General features: G+C 54.5%; 7 protein-coding genes across 7 annotated transcripts; all 7 read left to right on the forward strand.

Annotated features, from left to right (window-relative positions):
* On the forward strand, positions 1 to 519 carry PUNSTDRAFT_67352 (uncharacterized protein; the record flags this gene model as incomplete). The annotated part of the gene is made up of 4 exons (XM_007383902.1): positions 1 to 135; positions 187 to 255; positions 285 to 353; positions 403 to 519. 4 exons carry the CDS (start codon positions 1 to 3, stop codon positions 517 to 519), a joined length of 390 nt encoding a protein of 129 aa, XP_007383964.1.
* Positions 520 to 2,215: 1,696 nt separating this feature from the next.
* Positions 2,216 to 3,929, forward strand: PUNSTDRAFT_120572 (uncharacterized protein). Its single transcript, XM_007383903.1, has 11 exons — positions 2,216 to 2,362; positions 2,410 to 2,560; positions 2,616 to 2,648; positions 2,702 to 2,788; positions 2,848 to 2,962; positions 3,016 to 3,069; positions 3,122 to 3,195; positions 3,247 to 3,429; positions 3,489 to 3,559; positions 3,617 to 3,654; positions 3,707 to 3,929. The coding sequence occupies exons 1-11, from the start codon at positions 2,353 to 2,355 to the stop codon at positions 3,830 to 3,832; spliced, it is 942 nt and encodes a 313-aa protein (XP_007383965.1). The 5' UTR covers positions 2,216 to 2,352; the 3' UTR covers positions 3,833 to 3,929.
* Positions 3,930 to 4,721: 792 nt separating this feature from the next.
* On the forward strand, positions 4,722 to 6,443 carry PUNSTDRAFT_113696 (fatty acid conjugase; the record flags this gene model as incomplete). Its single annotated transcript, XM_007383904.1, has 10 exons — positions 4,722 to 4,799; positions 4,851 to 5,109; positions 5,164 to 5,237; positions 5,296 to 5,346; positions 5,405 to 5,629; positions 5,679 to 5,834; positions 5,895 to 6,050; positions 6,109 to 6,157; positions 6,210 to 6,277; positions 6,327 to 6,443. 10 exons carry the CDS (start codon positions 4,722 to 4,724, stop codon positions 6,441 to 6,443), a joined length of 1,233 nt encoding a protein of 410 aa, XP_007383966.1.
* Positions 6,444 to 6,785: 342 nt separating this feature from the next.
* On the forward strand, positions 6,786 to 8,600 carry PUNSTDRAFT_52559 (uncharacterized protein). The gene is made up of 11 exons (XM_007383905.1): positions 6,786 to 6,959; positions 7,013 to 7,080; positions 7,143 to 7,171; positions 7,230 to 7,353; positions 7,407 to 7,476; positions 7,535 to 7,571; positions 7,625 to 7,686; positions 7,739 to 7,899; positions 7,959 to 8,180; positions 8,238 to 8,280; positions 8,339 to 8,600. The coding sequence occupies exons 1-11, from the start codon at positions 6,840 to 6,842 to the stop codon at positions 8,363 to 8,365; spliced, it is 963 nt and encodes a 320-aa protein (XP_007383967.1). The 5' UTR covers positions 6,786 to 6,839; the 3' UTR covers positions 8,366 to 8,600.
* Positions 8,601 to 10,230: 1,630 nt separating this feature from the next.
* PUNSTDRAFT_120575 (uncharacterized protein) lies at positions 10,231 to 12,328 on the forward strand. Its single transcript, XM_007383906.1, has 11 exons — positions 10,231 to 10,423; positions 10,501 to 10,568; positions 10,635 to 10,663; positions 10,736 to 10,859; positions 10,921 to 10,990; positions 11,055 to 11,091; positions 11,152 to 11,213; positions 11,269 to 11,429; positions 11,530 to 11,778; positions 11,834 to 11,873; positions 11,943 to 12,328. Exons 1-11 carry the CDS (start codon positions 10,298 to 10,300, stop codon positions 11,970 to 11,972), a joined length of 996 nt encoding a protein of 331 aa, XP_007383968.1. The 5' UTR covers positions 10,231 to 10,297; the 3' UTR covers positions 11,973 to 12,328.
* Positions 12,329 to 13,665: 1,337 nt separating this feature from the next.
* Positions 13,666 to 17,238, forward strand: PUNSTDRAFT_134430 (uncharacterized protein; the record flags this gene model as incomplete). Its single annotated transcript, XM_007383907.1, has 3 exons — positions 13,666 to 13,705; positions 13,914 to 16,600; positions 16,669 to 17,238. 3 exons carry the CDS (start codon positions 13,666 to 13,668, stop codon positions 17,236 to 17,238), a joined length of 3,297 nt encoding a protein of 1,098 aa, XP_007383969.1.
* Positions 17,239 to 17,708: 470 nt separating this feature from the next.
* Positions 17,709 to 20,445, forward strand: PUNSTDRAFT_143775 (uncharacterized protein). Its single transcript, XM_007383908.1, has 4 exons — positions 17,709 to 18,241; positions 18,298 to 18,564; positions 18,623 to 20,021; positions 20,100 to 20,445. Exons 1-4 carry the CDS (start codon positions 18,210 to 18,212, stop codon positions 20,127 to 20,129), a joined length of 1,728 nt encoding a protein of 575 aa, XP_007383970.1. The 5' UTR covers positions 17,709 to 18,209; the 3' UTR covers positions 20,130 to 20,445.
* The last annotated feature ends 4 nt before the right edge of the window (positions 20,446 to 20,449 follow it).

A 20,449-nucleotide genomic window follows, 5' to 3' on the forward strand; every position in this document is an offset into this window, starting at 1 on the left:
ATGCTCACGTACCTGCAGCATACTGATCCTACCATCCCACATTACAGAGGCAATGCTCGGTCATTTCTGCGTGGAGCCCTAGCTACCGTGAGTTGGCCATTCATGGGATGGATTGGCCGCTTTTTCCAGCATAACGTGAGTGTGATATTGATGGTTAACGATTATGTTGTCCTCATCGCTCGACAGGCTTCGCACGACCATCTGACTCATCACGTTTTCTCTAACATACCCTTCTGTCTGTGGCCCCTCTCTGTAGTCTTATAACATTCCTAATACGGCATTAGATAACCAACCCAGCGGTGACGGAGCACCTGAAGAGTCTCCTGCGTGATGACTATAACTATGACTCCACGGTAGCTCTTCCCGATTTCTTCCCATATTATATCGCTCATGCGCTTCAAGAATTGTTTTAGAGCCCTGTGGCGAACGTTTACAGAATGCCGCTTCATTGAGGATGAAGGAGACATTGTGTTTTACAAAAATTCAAAGGGAGAGGCGACACGACAAGTGGCGGAATAGGTTGCGGAGCGATGTCTTGCAGATCACCCTGGAATATTTAGATATCTATGGAGATTCTGTGTTTATAGGTCTTGGAGACGTATCATACACAGAATACACAAAAATCCTAGGGAGAGCACCCCCCCGCTACGGCACAATGAAAAGATGTCCTCATGAGCTGCACTACATCGCGGCGGTAATCCTCAGTTCTACGCACCGAGGGGGACCACGAAGTATACAGATACCTGCTTCCAAGCTTATAGTCGGCCGAAGCTGCCGAGAGGCGAAAATAGCTGGAAGCCGAGAAGGCACACGGGTATCAATTGAATTTCATGTTCAGACAAGTATATGCATGGTGGAATCATACCAAGGTGAATATAGATAGCAGGCGGACTTTTGAAGGCAGCTCTTGATCGATGTCCCACACATAAGTGATGGCGGTGACCAAGTCACGGTCCCGGTATTACCCTTGGTCACACGGGTTCACACCGGTTCCCGGTGTTTATGGCTTCTTCGGTACCCTGAAAAGGTGGGGTTGAGGAGATCGAATGGTGCGCGGTGTTCGAGTCTGGCTACCTACGATCTGTGCGGTCATATGTCGTGGTCAGAGCGAAGCCATTGATGAAGAACCGTTCTCAACCCGGAGTAGGAAACGCAGATGAGCAAGTCCGACATCGCAGGAGAGTCTCCTCGAGGACTCTGAGTGAGGGGTGCAAGAAAAGTGTGGATCCGGACCGTTTCCTTGGCCTTGTACAGACTGCATTATATTTGCTTCCTAATTACGAACGTGCCAACAGGAAACGGAAGCAAGCTTCTGTAGTACAGCTTTGTCGTAAGATCGATGTGTCGGCGGCTATCGTCAATTCTTTCGGTCCACAACTATGAAGAAAATGGACTACCGCAATGGATGGCTAAGTGCTCGAGTGTTGCATTCACAAGGCGGGGCCGGGGCCGGGGCCGGGGCCGGGGGTGCCCTGGGGTGCCGGTATGATTCAGGAGGTGCGCAGTTGGATTCACCCACGAGACCGCGTTGCCTTCTCCCATCCATGCTTATGGTAGTGCTGGCACAATTTGGAGACCCCCCTCACTCGGCGTCGGGACGAGACAGCAAAAGTGCTGTCCTGATGTATACAAGACATTGCATCAACTTCTCGACACCACCGGGCGAGATTCTGATCGTTGAGCTATTTACGGGCAGATATGAGCACGAATGCTACCTTCCATAGAAGATGCAACGCCGCGCCTGGTTTACTGCGTTGCAATGCCGTACAAAGGCCGAAACCGCCGCGGAGTCATGACACCGCGTCGTTCAGTTCGGTAATGTGGTACCTGAGTGCAGTACTGCGCTGACGATCTCTTGTAGATACCCCATTGATCACGCGACTTAAGTCCCGCACGTGCGGTGCGGCGACCGGTTGTTCGGTTCCGCTGTCGGGACCGCGCCGGAAATATACCTATACCGCGATGTGATCGGATCTCGAAACGCGCAAGAGCGGCGACCAGTTGAGATGACAGCCTTGTCAACGTATTCGTGTGACCTAGTGTAGTGCACCGAGTTCATCATACCACCCCCTCGGAAGGTGGGAAGACTGTATCGGCGGGCGCTGGCTGTAAATACACCAAATACTTTGCCACGCTACGCCGCCATGTGCACGAACTGAAAAAGCAACATCCGATATGCAAGTCAGGTCCGGCCTGGTTCTTTACGCCCCCCAGACTGATTCTCGATTGTCGCTGGCCGTCAACATTCGCTGGCTTTACACTGTCACTGGGCACGCTGACCTCTACATTCATTAGTTCCGCTTCAGCGTGTTATTCTATTACAGAAGGCAGAAGAAGCTACCATACTCTAAGATGGTGCAACGTAAGCTACGTCGGCTCCGGTAGTCGTATGTGCTGACAAGCTCACAGAATCGGGCTCGAGCACGGTCTCGCCACAGATTCGAACCTTTTGGTTCGCGACATTGCTTTCCGCCGCCTTTCTCCTTGCTCTGGTTATTGCGACGGCGCTCGTGTGCAACAAGATTCGCCGCATGTCCGCGTGGTTTAACTTTTGTTTTGCGTTAGTGTAATAACTCTTCATGCCAGTAGTATCTCTCACTCACAGAAATGCATAGCTGGATGGTCTCCGCCATATCGTACAGTCTGCTGTGAGCTACATCGTTCCAAGCGGCGTGACTCGCTCTCACCATAACGATGTCAGAGCCTTCTCTGGCACACCTCTCGGAAAAAATCCTCCCTTGAACTTGTGCTTAACCCAAGCTGCTTTGATTTATGCAGCACCGGTACTGTTAGTGCACACATTCGTCGTTCGTAGGAATTAACACACCAACTCATGTAAACCGTCAGTGACACCGCGACCGGAATTGCTTGGATGCTGCAGCTGTGGTTTGCCACGTCAGCTTTCATGAAGAACGGCAGAGAACAAGACGCAAAGCGAAGGCCAGAGGAGCAGACGCTCTCGGTGAGTGACACAGGCGAGCGTCATGAAAAATCCAGAGCTGACAAAACGTCTAGCTGCTCGTGCTCCCTTACATAGCATATTTAACTGTTGTGGTCATCAATTTTGAGGTTGGTCCGCCCATTACACGTCCGGTCAAGGCTATCGAACATAGGCTCTCAGATCGGGATCGCACGGCTTGACACAATTAACATCGACGAGAGTGGACTATATTGCAGTCATGGTACCAGACTCCCGTGAGTAGCGCCTTACGCTGACTAGAAAACACACAAAACGATGGCATTCAGGGGTATCATCACCAACGTTCTTTCGGCGATAGGAGCGCTCGTGATATTAGTCCTCGAGGGCTTATGCGTCAGACACCACTATCGAATCTGGCGATCGTATGGCTACCTGGAGTCCGCACGACCTACGCTTGGGCTTCTGATACGAGTTGTGACATTTTCGACTCTGGATATCATTGTCGTCGCGTAGGTCTTACGAGCTGCAGGACAGTGAAGGCGGCAACAGCTGAATGACCTACTCGTAGGATAACCTGCGTTCATCTTATCAATCAGACGGTCATATTCAGCGAGTTCGAGCATGTCATTCTGGCAATGGGTAACGTCTTCACTACCCTTGATCTGCATTCGCCTTGGTGCTCACGAAGTATCACAGTTCATGTTGCTTGTCTCCTGCTTTTTGGACTATCAGGAGTACGCGTGTCAACCGTTATGTCGATTTATCATGACTCTGACTTAATCATAGGATATCGTTCATACCTGGGTTTGCTGGAAATCCTGTCGCAAGCTATGGTTCTGCCCCCCATCGGTATCGGATGACATCTCGTACTCCGAGAAAGCCAATGCGGAGAGCGTTGATTGCCAGGTATAGCGTACCAAGCCTCGATTTGGCTGTTTCTCACTTGTACTACGTTGTTCTCATCTGTGTATGCTGCATATGATATGAGACAATGCCAGTGGATGCGGGCAAGTTTATCAATGTGTGCGCGGTTGGACATCGGCGATGCCGGTTGTTGGAGTATGAGAAGTCAGTGCGCGTTCAGTGCTCACTATTATCTGATTGCTGTACATGTGCATCCAGCAATCTTACCCTCGCATTGCGAACGGGTCATGCGCGCTCCGCGCCCGCCCGTCAGTTAACACCGGTCACATCGGATCGCGCGGACTTGCCTCGCCACCGGCTGACTGGAAGGGCTTGAATCTCACACATGCAGTCCAACGCCACCCAATCGCGAATCAGAATGGCAGTGTTGGCTGTACGAAGGACTGCATTGCCCAATCATCGTCGGACAGCTTTCTCCTGAGTTGGACGCTAACGCCGCACCGGTATCTGTGGTATGGTGTTTACTGCCCCTCTTACGATCTGATGTTCTCGGGCACGAAGTCAGTTGGCCCGCGTGTATGCGTGGGAAACGTCGGTCGGACGCCAACCCGGTGCCGCACCCTATCTCCGTGTTCGACGGTGGTGCGATCGTGCATTCCGTGCTTCACTTCTACGCTATTTTGGACATTTTACAGTGATCTCCGTCTCCTGTGCCGTGTTCGAACATCATTCTATCGAAACCACTACCATATCCGTACAATCGGCTCTAGTGGAATTCGCTCACGGGTGACATGCAATGAAGGCGCTGCAAACCGCAACTTCACACCAATAAAGGCCTGTTTACTTGCAGGGAATGGAGGTGTTAAACGCCCCCCAGCAGCCACAACAAAGCAAGGTGTTGAAAGCCCCCGCCCCCCTCAGTCACAACAAAGCAACGATGTCTCTTACCGCTCCTCTCTTCTCTGACGCTCCAGAGTATGAAGAACGCAAGCGCCGTGCGTTCAAGGCTCCGACAGTAGGTTCCCCTTTTCGATTCATCAAAGCAACAGGCCTAGAATAACTCGAGCAGGTGACCATCTCCCAAGTGCGCGCGGTTGTACCGAGGAAGCTCTTCGAACGTTCAACCTCTACGGGCCTCTACTTCGTTGCTCGAACCATCGGATACCCCGTATTATTTTGGCTGTTGAGCTCGTACATCGGCGACATCGCACACGCAACTCGGACATACACACGAAGCCCAACACTGGAGTCATGCGTGCGCGGCCTCCTATGGGTCATGTACTGGTGGTGGCAGGGGATAGCGTTCACAGGAATCTGGTGTCTCGGTGCGCTTTCTGCGACCTTCAGCTACCAGTGTGTATAATAACAATTATGTCTAGCTCACGAAGCTGGACATGAGAGTCTTTCGCCTAAGAAGTGGATCAATCACGTTGCCGGTTTTGCGTTGCACTCGGTACGTGAAGTTTCGTAAGCTGCGCTGCGCGGTACCGATGCATGAGTCTGGAACGTAGTTCGTCTTCGTTCCGTATTTCTCGTGGCGATCCGTACACCGCGCACATCATGTACGTGGGAGTTTCCTCCATCTTTCTGCTTCTACTGATATCTTCTATCATCTTCCAGAAGGCTACAGGATCTCTCGAACGCGATGAGATCTACGTCCCCCGAAGCCGCTCCCACCTTGGGATTCCACCCGAGTCGACGATGATTCCTGCGGACTACAAAGATATATTCGACGAGACGCCATTATATGTTTTCGGGAAAATTGTCATCATGCAGCTGTTCGGACTTCCGTCGTACCTTATGTTCAACGTCAAGGGGTCTCTGAAATACCCGAAAGGGACAAACGTGAGTTCGGTGCCGTTTCAAACCGACGCGCTCTCACGTTGTATCATAGCACTTCCTCCCGTCCTCCGTCTTCTTCAAGCCCTCAGAGCGGAACCTCATCATCGCTTCCGATGTCGGCCTGGTCGCCATGGCATTCGCTTTGCACATGTTCAAACGGCTCTACGGGTACAAGGCGTTACTGGCCCATTATGTCATTCCCTACCTGGTAATATCTTTGTTGATTCCTTCGAAAATACGTCTGACAACGAGCATCTCTCGCACTTAGTTGTCTAATCACTGGATTATCATGTTGACATATCTGCAACACACGGACCCCACAATCCCACATTACCGAGGCAAAACGTGGTCCTTCGTGCGCGGGGCGCTTGCTACCGTAGATAGGCCATTCATGGGATGGATAGGAAGGCATTTTCTGCATAACGTACGCTCGGTACATCCCGACTTCGCGTCCGCTAAATTACTCACGGAAGCCGTTACAGGCTTCTCATGACCATCTGGCTCATCATTTCTTCTCAAATATACCCTTCTGTGAGTATAAGCTCGCACTGATATGCATGAGTCTCACCGCTCGTATACGTAGACAATCAACCCAACGTGACGGCGCATCTCAAGGAGCTCCTGAAGGACGATTATAATTACGACACCACCGTGGGCAGATCATCTTAAATGAGGAGATCATATACTTATCATTCCGCAGAACTGCTTCAGGGCACTATACCGAACCTTCACTGAGTGCAGGTTCATAGAAGATTCCGGAGAGATTGTGTTCTACAAAAATGCCAAAGGAGAGACAGCACGCCAGCTTGCCGAGTAGATCAGGGTCTCCGGGCTGTCTCTTGCGTGTATCTATAGTCGCTATAGGGACATGCAGTACTGCATCTAGAATTGTGTAAACGTTTCAGGTTCGATGTACTCTGTTTCACACCTCGGGTCCGCAAACTTGCATCGCAAACAGAAAGCGGCACGTGATCCTGCGGGATACTATCCCAGCTGCGGCCACACAGGGCACACCGTGACGGTTCGCACTTCTTGCTTACGATGTCCTCTCCCATCAAGCTAAAAGCGTTCAAATCCATCATTTCCCTGATGGCGCTGCCGGTTTCAACCATATTAACTCCCAGGTCAGCGAGGCTTAGGATTGAGAGAGGCATTTCATCCCTTCTCCCCGCTGGACCGGCACAATTCCATCGTACACGTATATCCTCTCATCATGATCGACGCCCACCTGTCAACACGCGCGCAGCCTGCTAGCCTGGCCGACACGCACTTTGGTTTCTTGTTCATTGGGTTCTGCGTTGCGACGGCGTTGCTGGGGTTCACCGTCTCGCAGGTGAGTTGCTTCCGGCCGTGTCTGATGATACTAACGACGCCGTCGCCGCTTAGGCTTGCAGGTATTTGAGCGAATGTCGGCGAGATCCACTGCTGGTGCGGATAGTCGTGGGGGTGTTGGCGTGCGTGGGCTCTCTTCGCAGACCAAGCCCTATCTTCGCTGACCGTTCGTTGACGATTACAGTGCGGTGGAGATCGGGATTACGGCTTTCAGTGAGTCATCCACGTCCGGAATGCACACTGTGCATGTCGATACTGAGCTTCGTGATAGCGGGGCATACGCTTTACTTCATCCTCATCACGAGTTTCGCCGATATCTCCGCTCTGAACGGGACGTCGTGGGCCTTCGCGGCATACAACTTAACGACATCGGTGGTGATCTTCACGGTGCAGATGTACGTCCGCGATCGTGTCGTATATTCTGTCACGATCAAACGCGGCATGACAGGTTCTTCTGCTATCGATCATGGAGGCTGAGTAGGGGTGAAATGAAGGCTAACCTGATTAATTCGCTGCTGGCAAGTCTTACCTACAAATATTGTGAATCATCCCGACCAGAACTCGCTTTTTTACCAGTTTCTTTGCATTTTTGCTGGATTTATCATGTCTATGAGTGAGCGAACCATCGCCCCCCGAGTTGCTGGTGTCCTTGATAGTCGCATCCAGTCTCCTCTGCGAAGATGGTCCGAAAAGATCTCCTTCATGCGTTGAGAAACCCGTCGCTGGAAGTGCGTCACTCGAATCTCAATCCTGGATGAAGACCTTACTCTTTGGCACCAGATCATCACCGCGAGCGGCATTGGGCTCGCGGCGTTCAGCGACATCCTCATCACGGCAACGCTATACTTCTATATCGGCGCGTCCCGGACGGGATTCAAACAGACGGAAGGCACGATCATGCGCATGTGTAACTGGGTACTCACGCGTGGCATCCTCATTCTGTACGATCACCCTTCTCCTTCTCCTTTCCCTTTCCGTAGTCTCATCGGAAATTATGCAGCCTCTGTCACGTCCTCACGTTCGTGACTTTCATGGCCTGCGACATTTTTACGTGCCTGTTCTTCCATCAGCAGCTGTCGAAGCTCTACTGCTTCACATTCTTTGTTCTCCTACTGGAGTTCGAGCCATTCCGCCTGGCATCGCGCGCGCCTTCGCGTCAGGGAAGCTATCAGGACGCGCTGAATTCGAATATCATCCTCAAGGTCGAGCTCAATACGGATAGGTGAGATTTAGGAGTATGGGTTAATCAAACGCGAACTGACGTGCTTCATATCATTAGCTCGGGTGATCGCGAGTTCGATCTCGCCTCTCTCCAAAGTTCCGTAAGTATGTTGGAAATGCTGAGTGCGACCTGTGCTCATTGCGCGATACCGACGCCAGCGAAAAGAAGCACCGTTCTCGGTATGAGCTTTCCTTGCCTACGGCATGGTGTATCAGACTAGCGGCGCGAACGTCAAGAAACCGTTGCATAGACGTCGACTCCGCGAACCGCTATATGATGTATTCATCACGAGCTGGACAATTTTCGCCTGGATTTATGGGCTGTGCCCTCACTTTTGAACCAGATGTGACCTTGCTTTTCCAGCTGGTGTCGTGCCGCAAGGCCGTATTTGAGTAGGATAGCACAATATATCGACTTACGAGCCATGAGGCGAACAGTGAGCCTGAGCGCAAGACAACGAGCACGAGCAGCACAGCCTGATTGCCTTTGTGGGCGTGTAAATTGCCTTATCCGGTAACTGCCCGCCCGCGCCCCGCCGCTCGACTCCTGTTTCGTGTCCCAAAAGCTCGCTATTCATCTGATCTTCTTTAAAACACTTTTTACAATCCTATTGTTCCTGTCCCAAATTGTGTCAAGCATAGAGCCTTCCAAAAGCTGCCTCAAAAGCTCAGCAAGAACCCAACTTCCCTCAAAATGACCAATCCCCTTCAGAAACTTGGAGCCGCCGCTATAAGAACGAACACATAAACCATGTAAACGCAGAAACTCTATTACTATCTCCATTTTTGAGAATTCTACCGAGTTGAGACGGCCTCCGGCGGTCCTAACCTTCTCCAGAACCCTGTCATCCTTCAGTTTTCACCCCCTACTTATTTTCTCTCACGATTGTTTCGGACCTTGACACCGAGATTCAGCCGTTGTGAATAAAGTATGATATCTATAGAGAGCCTACCGCTCTCAGAAATGCATCTGAGTTCTCCCAAGCCCTTTGAGACAGTCTGTGAGATCCTGTGTGTTAAAAAGAGTCAACTCGACATACCGCTACAGCAACCCATTGACATCTTTATTCCCGTTAACACAACCGGATTCAAGCCTCTCAGAACCTGGACTCACGATATCTAATGGCCATGAATCGTCGCCCCTCTTCGACACTCCGATCTATCGACTATGTTGGACTTTGCCACGCTCCTCCTCAACAAATCGGCTTCGCAAATCTCTACATTGGTTCTAAGGCTACCGTAAAATATACAGGCTACTGCTAGGAGCTCTCTCGACTCACCCGGTCTTTCCCTGACACAACGCACAGCCATTGGACTAACTTTTCCAAGAAATAGAAGTATCCACCAGAGCACGTCGGAGGCTTGCTCTGCTTAGCCACAACATTCAGCCGCCTGACCTCACACCATTACAGAGTGTATTGCAGAATTATTGGATGTCGGTATCATGAAGAGGCTCGATAGATCCTTCGCTGTGTGTGTGTAGCAATTGAATGTTGCTGGAGATTCGGTGATGAATGAATAGTCATGGATACACAGCAAGAAAACCATTGATACTTCATATATGACCCTTTAACATCCTTTAGAACATATACACGATGTGGCATACCCTCAAGGAAGTGCACATTCACTGTCTCCCACTCGCGCTGTATGGCCTTGCGAAGCTTGTCCAGATTGTGTGGCCAAGGACAAAGAGCTAGAAGATAAGTTCGATATAATGCCAAGCACATTCCATACAATTTCTGTCTGGACTGTTGGCTGGCCAGGGCATGACAAAGATATTATGGGGGTCAAGCCACTGCAGTAAGTATCGCTGTTACGATCGTCGTACCCGCCATCTAATCTAATCGTAAACGACACGTGCGTGATCCCACACCCGTCACCGTTCGAGCTCACTCTGCGGATGGCTCTCACAGAGATTGCCTAACAGCGAACTTCCCATCACGTCTTTGATGGTCCCTCCGTCGGTTTGTCTGGCATATTAAACTGTCAAGGTCGTCGTTAGAGGCTCGAGCCAGGCGCCTCGTTTCCACCCCTTCTCTCTGCCACCCCGCTGGTCCGGCGTTAATTCCACTATTAGCCTGTCGTCTCTCTCTCTCTCTCGCCGCCCACGACGTCATCATGATCGACAGCTATCGTTCCGTTTCAGCCCGCGCACCGCCCACGAGCTTGGCTGAGACGCACTTCGGGCTGGTGTTTGTCGGGTTTTGTATCGCTACGGCGTTGTTGGGGTTCACGGCGTCCCAGGCGAGTGGTTTAGCAGGTTATCCGGGGACTTCCCCGCGTATTGTATGACCGCGAGTAATGACCTCTGGCGATGCTAGGCTTTCAGGTACTTGAGCGAATATAGACGGGATCCGTTGCTGGTCCGGGTGATAGTGGCGCTGCTCGTGTATGTCGCTGGTCCTCTCTTTGGTTCTCGTGTCGGGCTGACCGCGATTTCCCTCCTTTGCCGCAGCGTCGTGGAGACCGCGATCACGGGTTTCAGTGGGTGTCCCATCATATTTACGGAGTTGATTGGGGTCGACGCTGACTGCTCTTCGTTTCTTCTGCGGATAGCGGGTCACACGTTGTACTACATCTTGATCACGCGCTACGCGGACGTATCGGCGCTGGCGGGCACGTCGTGGGGGTTTGCGGCGTACAACGTGACGACGTCGGTGGTGATATTCGCGGTGCAGATGTACGTTGCTCGACTTATCGCCGCGATGTTCGAAAGTGCGAGGTCTGAACGAGGAGAACAGGTTCTTCTGCTACCGGTCATGGAGGCTCAGTCGCGGCGAGAGCAAAGCGTACGTGGTGAACTCGCTGCTGGTGAGTTCTGTCCCCCTTCGCGATGTCGGATGTTGCGGTGACGTCCCTCCTCGCTTTTCCGCAGCTCCTCTGTATCTTTGCGGGATTCGTGGTCTCCTTGGGTGAGAAGCCCCCTTCCGTCTCCATCTATCTTCGCTCGCTGAAGCGGCACACCTCTCCAGTATCGTCCGCGAAGATGGTCACTGCGGACCTGCTCGACGTCCTGCACCGTCCGTCGATGATGGTACGTGATGCACCGTCGAGGCTCGTGCCCAATGCCCCTCTAATGTTGCACCTAGATCCTCACCGCGAGCGGGATCGGCCTCGCGGCGCTCGGCGACGTGCTCATCACCGTGTCTCTCTACCTCTACATCGGCGCGTCCCGGATGGGCTTCAGACAGACTGAAGGCACCATCATGCGCATGTGCAACTTTGTCCTGACGCGCGGGGTGCTCATCCTGTACGTCACCCCCCTCCCTCCCCCACTTCCCTCCTTTCTCCCCTCATCTCTCGTGAGATCCGTTGCTGATCGAGACGCGTTTGGAAAACTTATGTGTTAGACTGGTCCACGTCTTCACCTTCGTCACCTTCGTCGCCGCGGACCTGTTCACGACCCTCCTCTTCCACCAGCAGCTGTCCAAGCTCTACTGTTTCACGTTCTTCGTGCTCCTGCTCGAGTTCGAGCCGTTCAGGCTCGCGGCGCGCGAGTCGTCGTCGTCGTCGTCGTCGTCTTCGTCTTCGGCGCGGCAGGCGATGGACGGGGCGCTCGGGGGCAACATCGTGTTGAAGGTCGAGCTGAGCACGGACAGGTGAGCGCGGATGTGCGTGAGATGCCCCGCTGTGAGGCTCACCATCGATTCGTAGCGATGACCGCGACTGCGACCTTGCCTCGATCCGGAGCTTCGTACGTGCTCCTTTATCTAAATCTTCGTGCCGGAGTTTTCTGACAATTTTTTTTTCTGGCGACGTACAGCAGCGAAAGGAGGCGCCGTTTTCGGTATGAAGGTCCCGCGGACGGCTCTCGGATACAGCCCGGCGACGCGAATACGAAAAGAACCCTTCAACCCCGGGGACCTTCAACTCGCTCGCAGGTTGCGTTGCGGACTGACCTGTGAATGATGGTCGCGGGGTGGACGGGTTTGATGCTCGAGCTGCGGCGCGAGGGTTCTTCCTCCTGGGGCTGGTGCCTCTCACGATCGTTAAGACATGTCTTTTGCTTCTTTCGTCTGTTGGACTAGTTGACTCATAGCTTGTAACTCGGATATTTTGTCCCCCTCCTCCCCCTTTTTTGTATATACATTTGTGGACTCTTCTTTCGCGATGCGGTAGATATATTGATAGATAGGCAGGCGAGTTGACAGGATATTGTAGCACCGGTGGTCCCCGTGGTGGTGGTGAATTCGATTCGACGTCGGGCTATTCCGGTTGCGCGCAGGATGTGCGCATGCTCTGAAGGATTCGAAGGACCTGGCTGCTCTTGGTTCTTTGCATCGATGTCACCCCCGGGCATGCTATGACCAGACTAACCTCCACGATGTCAAGTTGAACTCGGACATCACCAGCTCAAGAACCTGATGGTCCTTCCCTGACGATCTTCCAGGTCTTCTCCTAGGCTGCTCTCCACACCCCCACCCTCACACAGGCTTGCTACACTACTACCTAGGACGATGAATTTGCGCCATTGCCTCCCGATGCAGCTCGGATTGTGTCACCCAGATGGAGGAGAAGGAAGGTGGATACCTAGACAAGCACTCGCTGGGTCAGGCGGGGTGCGAGGAGGCTCGCAGACACGTCTCTATCGCAACCAAGGAGACGACCGTTTTCGGGAGCCTGATGATGGGGTGCTAGGGGTCAGACAAGGTGTAGGTGAGTGGTCTGTGCAGACGATGATCATACGAATCTACAACTGCGTTCAGGTACCGGTGCGTTTCTCCTTCTCTTCCTCTTACGGCCCTCGCTCAGCCAAGAAAACAGGTCAGACTTGCTTGATTCATATACAGACGATATCAACTCGTTCCACGTTCTCCTACATGCCGCTCAGCCCGCGTTGAGGCAACAGTGGCTCGGGTATGACCGGCATACGACATCATGTTCCCTCTTCATAGGAATTTCTCGGGCCACAAGATGACGAGATCATCTTGAACCCAAATATGTAATGTGGAAGACGCGGCTCATGCCCAATCCTTTCATGTCGCTGCCAAGTGAGCCGCCAGCCCATCGCGTGCTTCAGCGGAGTTCTCTGCCTCCGGTGTGCCGAAGGGGTGCGATGGGCGTCCTGCATCTGATACAGCGCACGCGGTATCTATCAGGTATTCTTGGATTGAATGAATGCCTGTGTTGTATCAGTGCTCTTCTACGTGCGCCGGAGTATCATCGTTTAGATACGGCTATACTGATGTCTTGCTTTCAGGTCTGCCTTATCAAACCAATGATCTCTGGCAATCCCGCTGTCATTTCCTACTTGAACAGCATGTATGTATAGCATACACTTGAGTGGAATGTATACGCGATTCCACGTCCATCAGATCCACAGGAGCTCATCTCATCGTCCGCGTCACCGGTGAACGTTCCAGAAGCCAGCCGGTTACTCAAGGAGTGTGCTTGGCCGGAAACCTTCGCTCATCGCCACACCTATGAATATCCAAGCCGCAGCATAAAGAGCGCCGAGGACCCTCCTAGGTGCAATTCCACTCCCGATGGCTCGAAACCCTGCCGCGGGCAACACGCCGTCAGCAGGTATGAGTTCCGCGGCTCTTATAACCGAGCGCTCACAGAATCATGGTAGATTGTACCAGCTCGAACTTCGATATTGCACTTCTTCCACATTCCGGATCAGGCGAGGAGTTAGAACATGCATGTACATGCGCTTCACGTACGTGCTCGCACCTTGTGCTCTTGTCTCTAAAGCTATAACAGCACTGGCTTTACTGATAATATTCAACAGTACCCCACGCGGAACTGAACGGGACGTACGCTGAGGCCCAGCGTCTTCTTGAACAGTTCCTTGAGCAGGGAGATCTCCCGGCCGTACAGAAGTCGATCGAGCTATATGAGACCCTTCTCCGAGTCTCAAACGATCCGTTCAGGGTACAGCGAAACTCGTCCTCTCCTACTCTAGTTAACTCGGAAGGAGAGGTCGTCGTCAAAGCCTGCGATCTACCTCCACGAAGACATCACGTACTCATCCAGTTGACTCGAGCCCTTGAGGAGCGGTACCTCCACACTGGCTCTCAATGCGATCTTGCTTCTGCTATGGAACATGGTCAACAGGCTTATTTCTGCTGCAAAAGGGCAGGTTTGATCTGCCCTGCGGTCTGGGTGCTCTACGCCAGCGTGCTTGACAGCCATGCCCACGACGCCAGTGACTCTGAAGATCGGAGAACTGCGCGATCGCTATGCCAGGCGGCCATTCCTTTATGTGTTCCAGGACATCCGTTTACCGCGACCGCTCTTCGTATCCTTTCATGGATTGATCTTCGGTACCATGAGGTTACGGGCGCGCCAGAGTACATCCACGAGGCGATAGATCTCCAACGACGAGCGTTGGCCCAGATGCCCGTATCCCGGAACCAGGACAGGCATCGACATCTACGCTGGTTAGGTACCTACCTGCGTCAGCGCTATGAATCTCTAGGCGATAATCGAGATCTGGACGAGGCGATCTCGATCCTCACGCAAGCGATGGGGCTCTGCCCTCCCGCTCACGTTGATAGGCCCAAGATACTTCTCGCCATGATCGTATGGCTCCGTCGCAAGTACGAGGTCTCCGGAGATAACGAGGATTTTGACCGGGCGCTGGAGATAGGAAGGCTGGCGCTGGAACAAGACTTCGCTCGAGGTCACACCCGAACCTTTTTGCTCGCCTCCCTTGCCGGTTTACTCGGGTTCAAACATTCAACCACTACGTCACCTGGCCATAATCTGGACACCTGCATTGATTTGAGTCGTGAAGTTCTGCAGGGGATTCCGCCTCGTAACGAGTATCGCTGGAGATGCACGTACGGACTGGCCATCGCTTTGCACACGAAATTCAAGCGAGATGGGGACGTGCGTGATCTCGAGGAGGCCATTGAACTGGGACGGCAGGTCATCGAAGCCCTTCCCCATAGCCATCCTGATTGGTTCGGCTCCGCTCGCTACTTGGCAGAGTCACTCGCCGAGCGTTTCATGCAGGTACGAGACATCAGGGATCTCGATGAAGCACTTGCTCTCAGTTATGCTGCTAGGGCGGCAGTCCCGCCCTCGCAACTCTTGCATGGCTCGGTTACCTCCCTGAGAGCCTTCCTTCTAACCATGCGGTTCGAGTCGCTTGGTATCGTAGGCGATCTGGAGGAGGCTATAGCGCTGGCCGAGAGCCTGTGCGCGAGCAGAGAGACCTTGCCCGCCTTTCGCAAAATGCAGGCACTGACGTGCTTATCAAAAGCACTCCTTTTACGAGGGCGACACCTTGGTGACCCCGCCGAGATTGATCGAGCCATTAACGAGTTGGAGTCGGTCAAAGGCCAATGCAGAATATTCCTGGTGGAAGTGGATGTCGAACAGCTCCGGGTCCTCGCCGCCTGTCATATGGCCAGATTCCGTCTGACTCGTGATGACGACGACGCCGTACGGTCATTGAATCTGCTAGAGGAATCACTACGTTTAGTACCTGCAGGTTGTCTCGATCGTTACCAATGCCTAATCGGGGTTGCTGAGTTATACATCGAGGGTAACACTCCGTATCGAAACGTTCCCACCGCGTTAACGCATTTCTTGGAAGCCCTTATGGATGATCGCATGGACGTTCGGTCGAGGTTACAAAGCGCGGAGGGTTTTCTAGATATCGTGAGGACACACCACGAGGACGTATACGCCGCTCCATATCCCGTACCGTCGCAGCTTCTCGAGATATACGTCAAGGTCATCTCCCTTCTACCCCGCATCGCCTTTTTCGGACTTGACCTGCGTTCTCGTTTGCAGTCTTTGACGAGCGGTCAGAACATCGCTCTCTGCGGCGCATCATATGCGCTCAATCAGTCCCTTCCGGAGAAGGCGCTCGAAATCCTCGAGCAAGGTCGAGCGATTTTCTGGACACACGCTCTGCGCTTACGATCTCCATTCGACGACGTGCCAGAGAATCTGCGCGTCCGGTTGTCGGCTCTCGCGCGGCAGCTGGATAGAGTTGACGACTGTGGGCGGGATGAGATCTCCCAGGGCCGGGACTCGCACGCTCTGGAAAAACACGCCGCCCGTAGGAGACGGCAGAGCGAAGAGTTCGCTACCTTGCTGGCGCAAGTCCGCAGTCATCCGGGTTTAGAACGGTTCATGCTCCATGATGAATTTCGAGCGCTAGCCAAGGCTGCGGAGAGAGGGCCGGTGGTCGTGCTCATTTCCAGCGCCTTATCTTGCCATGCGGTCATTATTGAGCGGACAGGCGGTACGAAGAGCATCCGCCTCGACGGTGTAGCAGACACTTGGATCAACGAGTCATGTGCCGTTTGGAGTGCTACAATGGCCAAGGCGAGGTCCTCCGTGGTGAACCGCCTGAAGATGGCGAAGTGCGGGACGGTTGCTAAAACGGTGGCCCACAACATCCTGCGCAGTATGTGGGTGAACATTGTGCGGCCAGTATTCGATGCGCTGGAACTTAAGGTGAGCAAAGAAGATCCACATGAGAAGCATAGAGTACAGAGGGACTGACTTGGGGTTCCATTGCCTAGCCTGCCGCGGGGAGAAACCGGCCACGGTTATGGTGGTGCCCGACGGGGAACCTCACCCATCTTCCCATTCATGCCGCAGGCGCCGATGGAGAATGGTGCTCGGACTACGTGGTGTCTTCATATACGCCCACTCTTGGTGCTCTCGTGGCGGCCAGAGCCGCGTCCACCCCAGTGAAAAAGCGCGACGTTAAGGCACTTGTCGCTGCGGTTCCTCGGCCTGCCACAGGACAATGGGATGTCCTTCTTTCCACGGGAGAGGAGGTCATGGCCGTCACAACTGCTCTGCAGAAGGGGACAGTGATCGGGGTGAGCCCGAGTGCGGAGGCTGGCGTTCCCGATGGCGCGATCACCGCGGGGGCACTGCTGGACAGGCTGCCTTCGGCGACCATACTGCACCTAGCGTGCCACGGTCATCAGGACCCGCAGGACCCGCTCAAGAGCGGGTTCGTGCTGCACGACGAAACGCTCACTATCGAAAGGCTGGTTCCGGTACCGCTTCCGTGCGCGTTCCTGGCGTTTCTGAGCGCTTGCGAGACCGCGAAGGGACATCAGGCGAGTTCGATCACATGAATTCCGATCCCTGTGCGCTTGCTAAGCCCCCGGCTTCAACATCCTAGGGTCAACCCGACCAAGCGGTGCATCTGGCGGCCGCGATGCTCTTCGCCGGTTTCAAGAGCGTGATCGCCACTTTGTGGTGAGTGTGCGGATGAAAGAGGGCTGTCACTCAGGCTTATCCAGTCAAAAAATCGGATCGTTACCAGGTCAATGCAAGATGTCGACGGCCCCACGATCGCTCGATCTGTGTACGAGAGTATCTTCGAGGGTGATTCGGAGTACATTGACCCTGACGATGTGGCGTATGCGCTTGATTCAGCGGTGCAGCAGCTACGTCGCGCCCATCCTGACCCGAGTCAATGGGGAACGTACATACATCTAGGAATATAGTCAATGATTGAATGCGAAGTTAGCCGCACAATATAAGTACCTTCTGGCCGGCCAATATTGGATATAGTGATGAGCATTTGATCTTCCCTATCCAGCTTGGATTGAGTTGTGTGGAGTCAAAGGGTTCACTAAGAGTCGCAGGAAAGTACACGGTATGACGGTCGCTAAGAGTTTGCTCAGCAGTGTCGACGTTACTGGCAAGTCTCTAGCCAGGACCAGCTCCCCGCCGACGGGCATGAGTAGAATTTCAATGGGCACGTGCTAGGTACGCGCCGCCGGCGCCGCGGGCTCGCGCGAGTTTGTGGAGAGCGTTCGCCATGAAGTCAGTAACTCGTCCTTACAGCTCCGCCCGTTCCGTTCAAGGTTACTTCGCTGGAGACTGGAGTGGGAACGAATTTCGGAACCTTTTCGCTCGAGATACAATGTCAGGACGCGGCCCCCACAACATCCTCCTTGGTTTCCTACGGCCAACTTGCTCCAACGACCGACGACTTGAGCTATACATGCGACTGCCCAGCCATTGATCTGCGGCTATTCTACTCTCCTTTATACACATAAAGATATACATTAGTATAGTGACCAGACTGGGCTCGGAAATGGCACCGGCAACACCCACCATCACACCGGCGTAAGTCGTTCATTCAAGGCGATCGTGCGGGAACTGGTCGCTGAAGCACTTCAAAGGCCGTCATTGGCGACGGATTTACTCGTAGACAGGTCGTTCACCATACCGAGCGTGATATCGCTCCCGTTCTCGCTTGGCTCTGTCGTATTTCCGTCGTCCATCGTCGTCGACATCTCGACGGTGCTCACGTTCCCGACCGTCATCGGCGGCGTCACCATCCCTGCCGGGTCGACTATCGTCATCGGCGGCTCTGCCACTTCGGCACCTGCGTCGGCAACGCCGACATCTTCGGGCATCGTCACCGGATCGTCGAGCATACCCTCCACGTGCGTTCATGCTATTTATCCTTCGCATCTGTCCGGCTAACGATGGTCGGTCGCATAGCACACCCCCGCCCTCTTCTTCGCCAGCGATAGTCTCGCCAACCTCCGTCATACAACCCGCCACCTCCCACCCCTCCCGCTCTGGCGCAGCGAGCAGCACCACCAAGATCCTCGCGGGCGTCTTCTCCACCTTCGCCCTCCTCCTCCTCATCTGCCTCTGCGCCGGAATATGGCTCCTCGCCCGGCGAAGACGGCGACGCAGGCTTGCCCAGGACGAAGACGCGGCGGCGAAGGTTCCCTCCCACCGGCACAGCTGGCACCTCGTGGGCGGTGAAGACGAGAAGATGGGCGGCGATAGCACAGACGACGTCGCCATGGCCGGTGCAGGACAGAGAGACCGATCCTCGCGCACAGAGAAAGGGAGACGGGCGTCGGCTGCGTCGGCTGCTTACGACCCCACGCCCGCGTTCTTGCCCCTCATGCATCCCCAAGGGACGTACATACCCTCGGATCCGCGCTATGTCCCGCAGCCGCCGAGCCCTATGGAGGTCTACTACGCGACGCCGGTCAAGACGACGTTCGATAGCGCCGCCGCAGATACCGTACGCGGGACGAGACGCGACCCGTTCGGCGACGACGTGGATATCATGGAAGTACGGAGGGGCGAGGAAGACGCGCCCGCGTTGGGCGCGGGGTTCGCGGGCGGCGTGGGCAGCGCGACGAGCAGCTCGTCCGACACGCTCTCGTCCGCGTCCGAGTACCGGCATCGGCCGGGATACGGTCCGGACCACGATCCCGAATACGCGTTCGCCGGAACCCCGCCCTCGCCGCCGTCGGAGGAGGCGCGGACCTCCGCCGGGTCGCATTCGCAGTCGAGGACCGGCTCGCTCGTGCACCTCCGCGGCGGCGCGGCACCGTCGTCGTCCACGCCCGGCTACTACCACTACGCGCCGTTCCGCATGGGCCCCGCTAGCTCCAGCTCTTCCGGTGCGGGTGCGGGTGCGGGCGCGAGGGCGGGTCGACCCCGAAGGCTGCCGGATCCCCCCGCGGGCGCGATGGTCTACCCCTACCCCCCAGGACGCGGGATGCACTCCCCCCTTTCGCTCGGCGGCGAGTCGTCGCCGCCGGTCACCCCCAGTTCCGGGTCGTTCTCCACCTCGTATGGGCAGCACCACCCTGCGTCGTCGTATCGGCAGCACCCGCGGTTCCCGTCTTCGTCCCAGGGACACGACCTTCTGGAGACGCCGAGCCCCGTCGCGGAAGAACCCGGAGGAGAGCGCTCGCCGAGACGCGCACGCTCGAACTCGGGGTACGCGAGCTGGTTCAACAGGAGGCGGGCGTCGGGCGCGGAGCAGCTGCTCCCGCCTCCGGCGGTCCTTCCGGAGTGGTTTGGCCCGGGGACCGACGCGAGCGTGCCGGTGCGGGATGCGAGCGACTATTTCAGCGCGCGGGAGTTGAGGGTGCGTTACTTGTTTCTGTTTTTTCCATCCATGATTTATGGTCGGAGCCCTGACTTGCGGAATCCCCCGTTCTCGCAGGTCGCCAATCGATCGGACGAGGAACGATGAAACGGGCGTCCGTCATCCTTCTTCCTTCACCCATGTGCTCCCGTTCCCCACTATACACGGGAGGACGTCGTGCGCTTCGTGGATCGACTACTCCAGTGACGGTGCTTTACCCTCGTACTGGGCATATCTTATCGCCTCTTATTGTCATCCTCGCCCTCCTGTCGTTGTCGCGCACTTCATCCGCCGGCCGTCGTTCGTTGTTTTCTCGTCAGCACTGTATCCATAGCAAGCGCTTCTGGTCAATGGTAGGTCCCATTTATTCCTTGATCTTCCCCGTCACTGTTTTTTGTCTTCTCCGCCTGTCTTTCCTGTCCCCTTTT

Source organism: Punctularia strigosozonata, assembly GCF_000264995.1.
Source record: "Punctularia strigosozonata HHB-11173 SS5 unplaced genomic scaffold PUNSTscaffold_6, whole genome shotgun sequence".
Classification (NCBI taxonomy): Eukaryota; Fungi; Basidiomycota; class Agaricomycetes; order Corticiales; family Punctulariaceae; genus Punctularia; species Punctularia strigosozonata.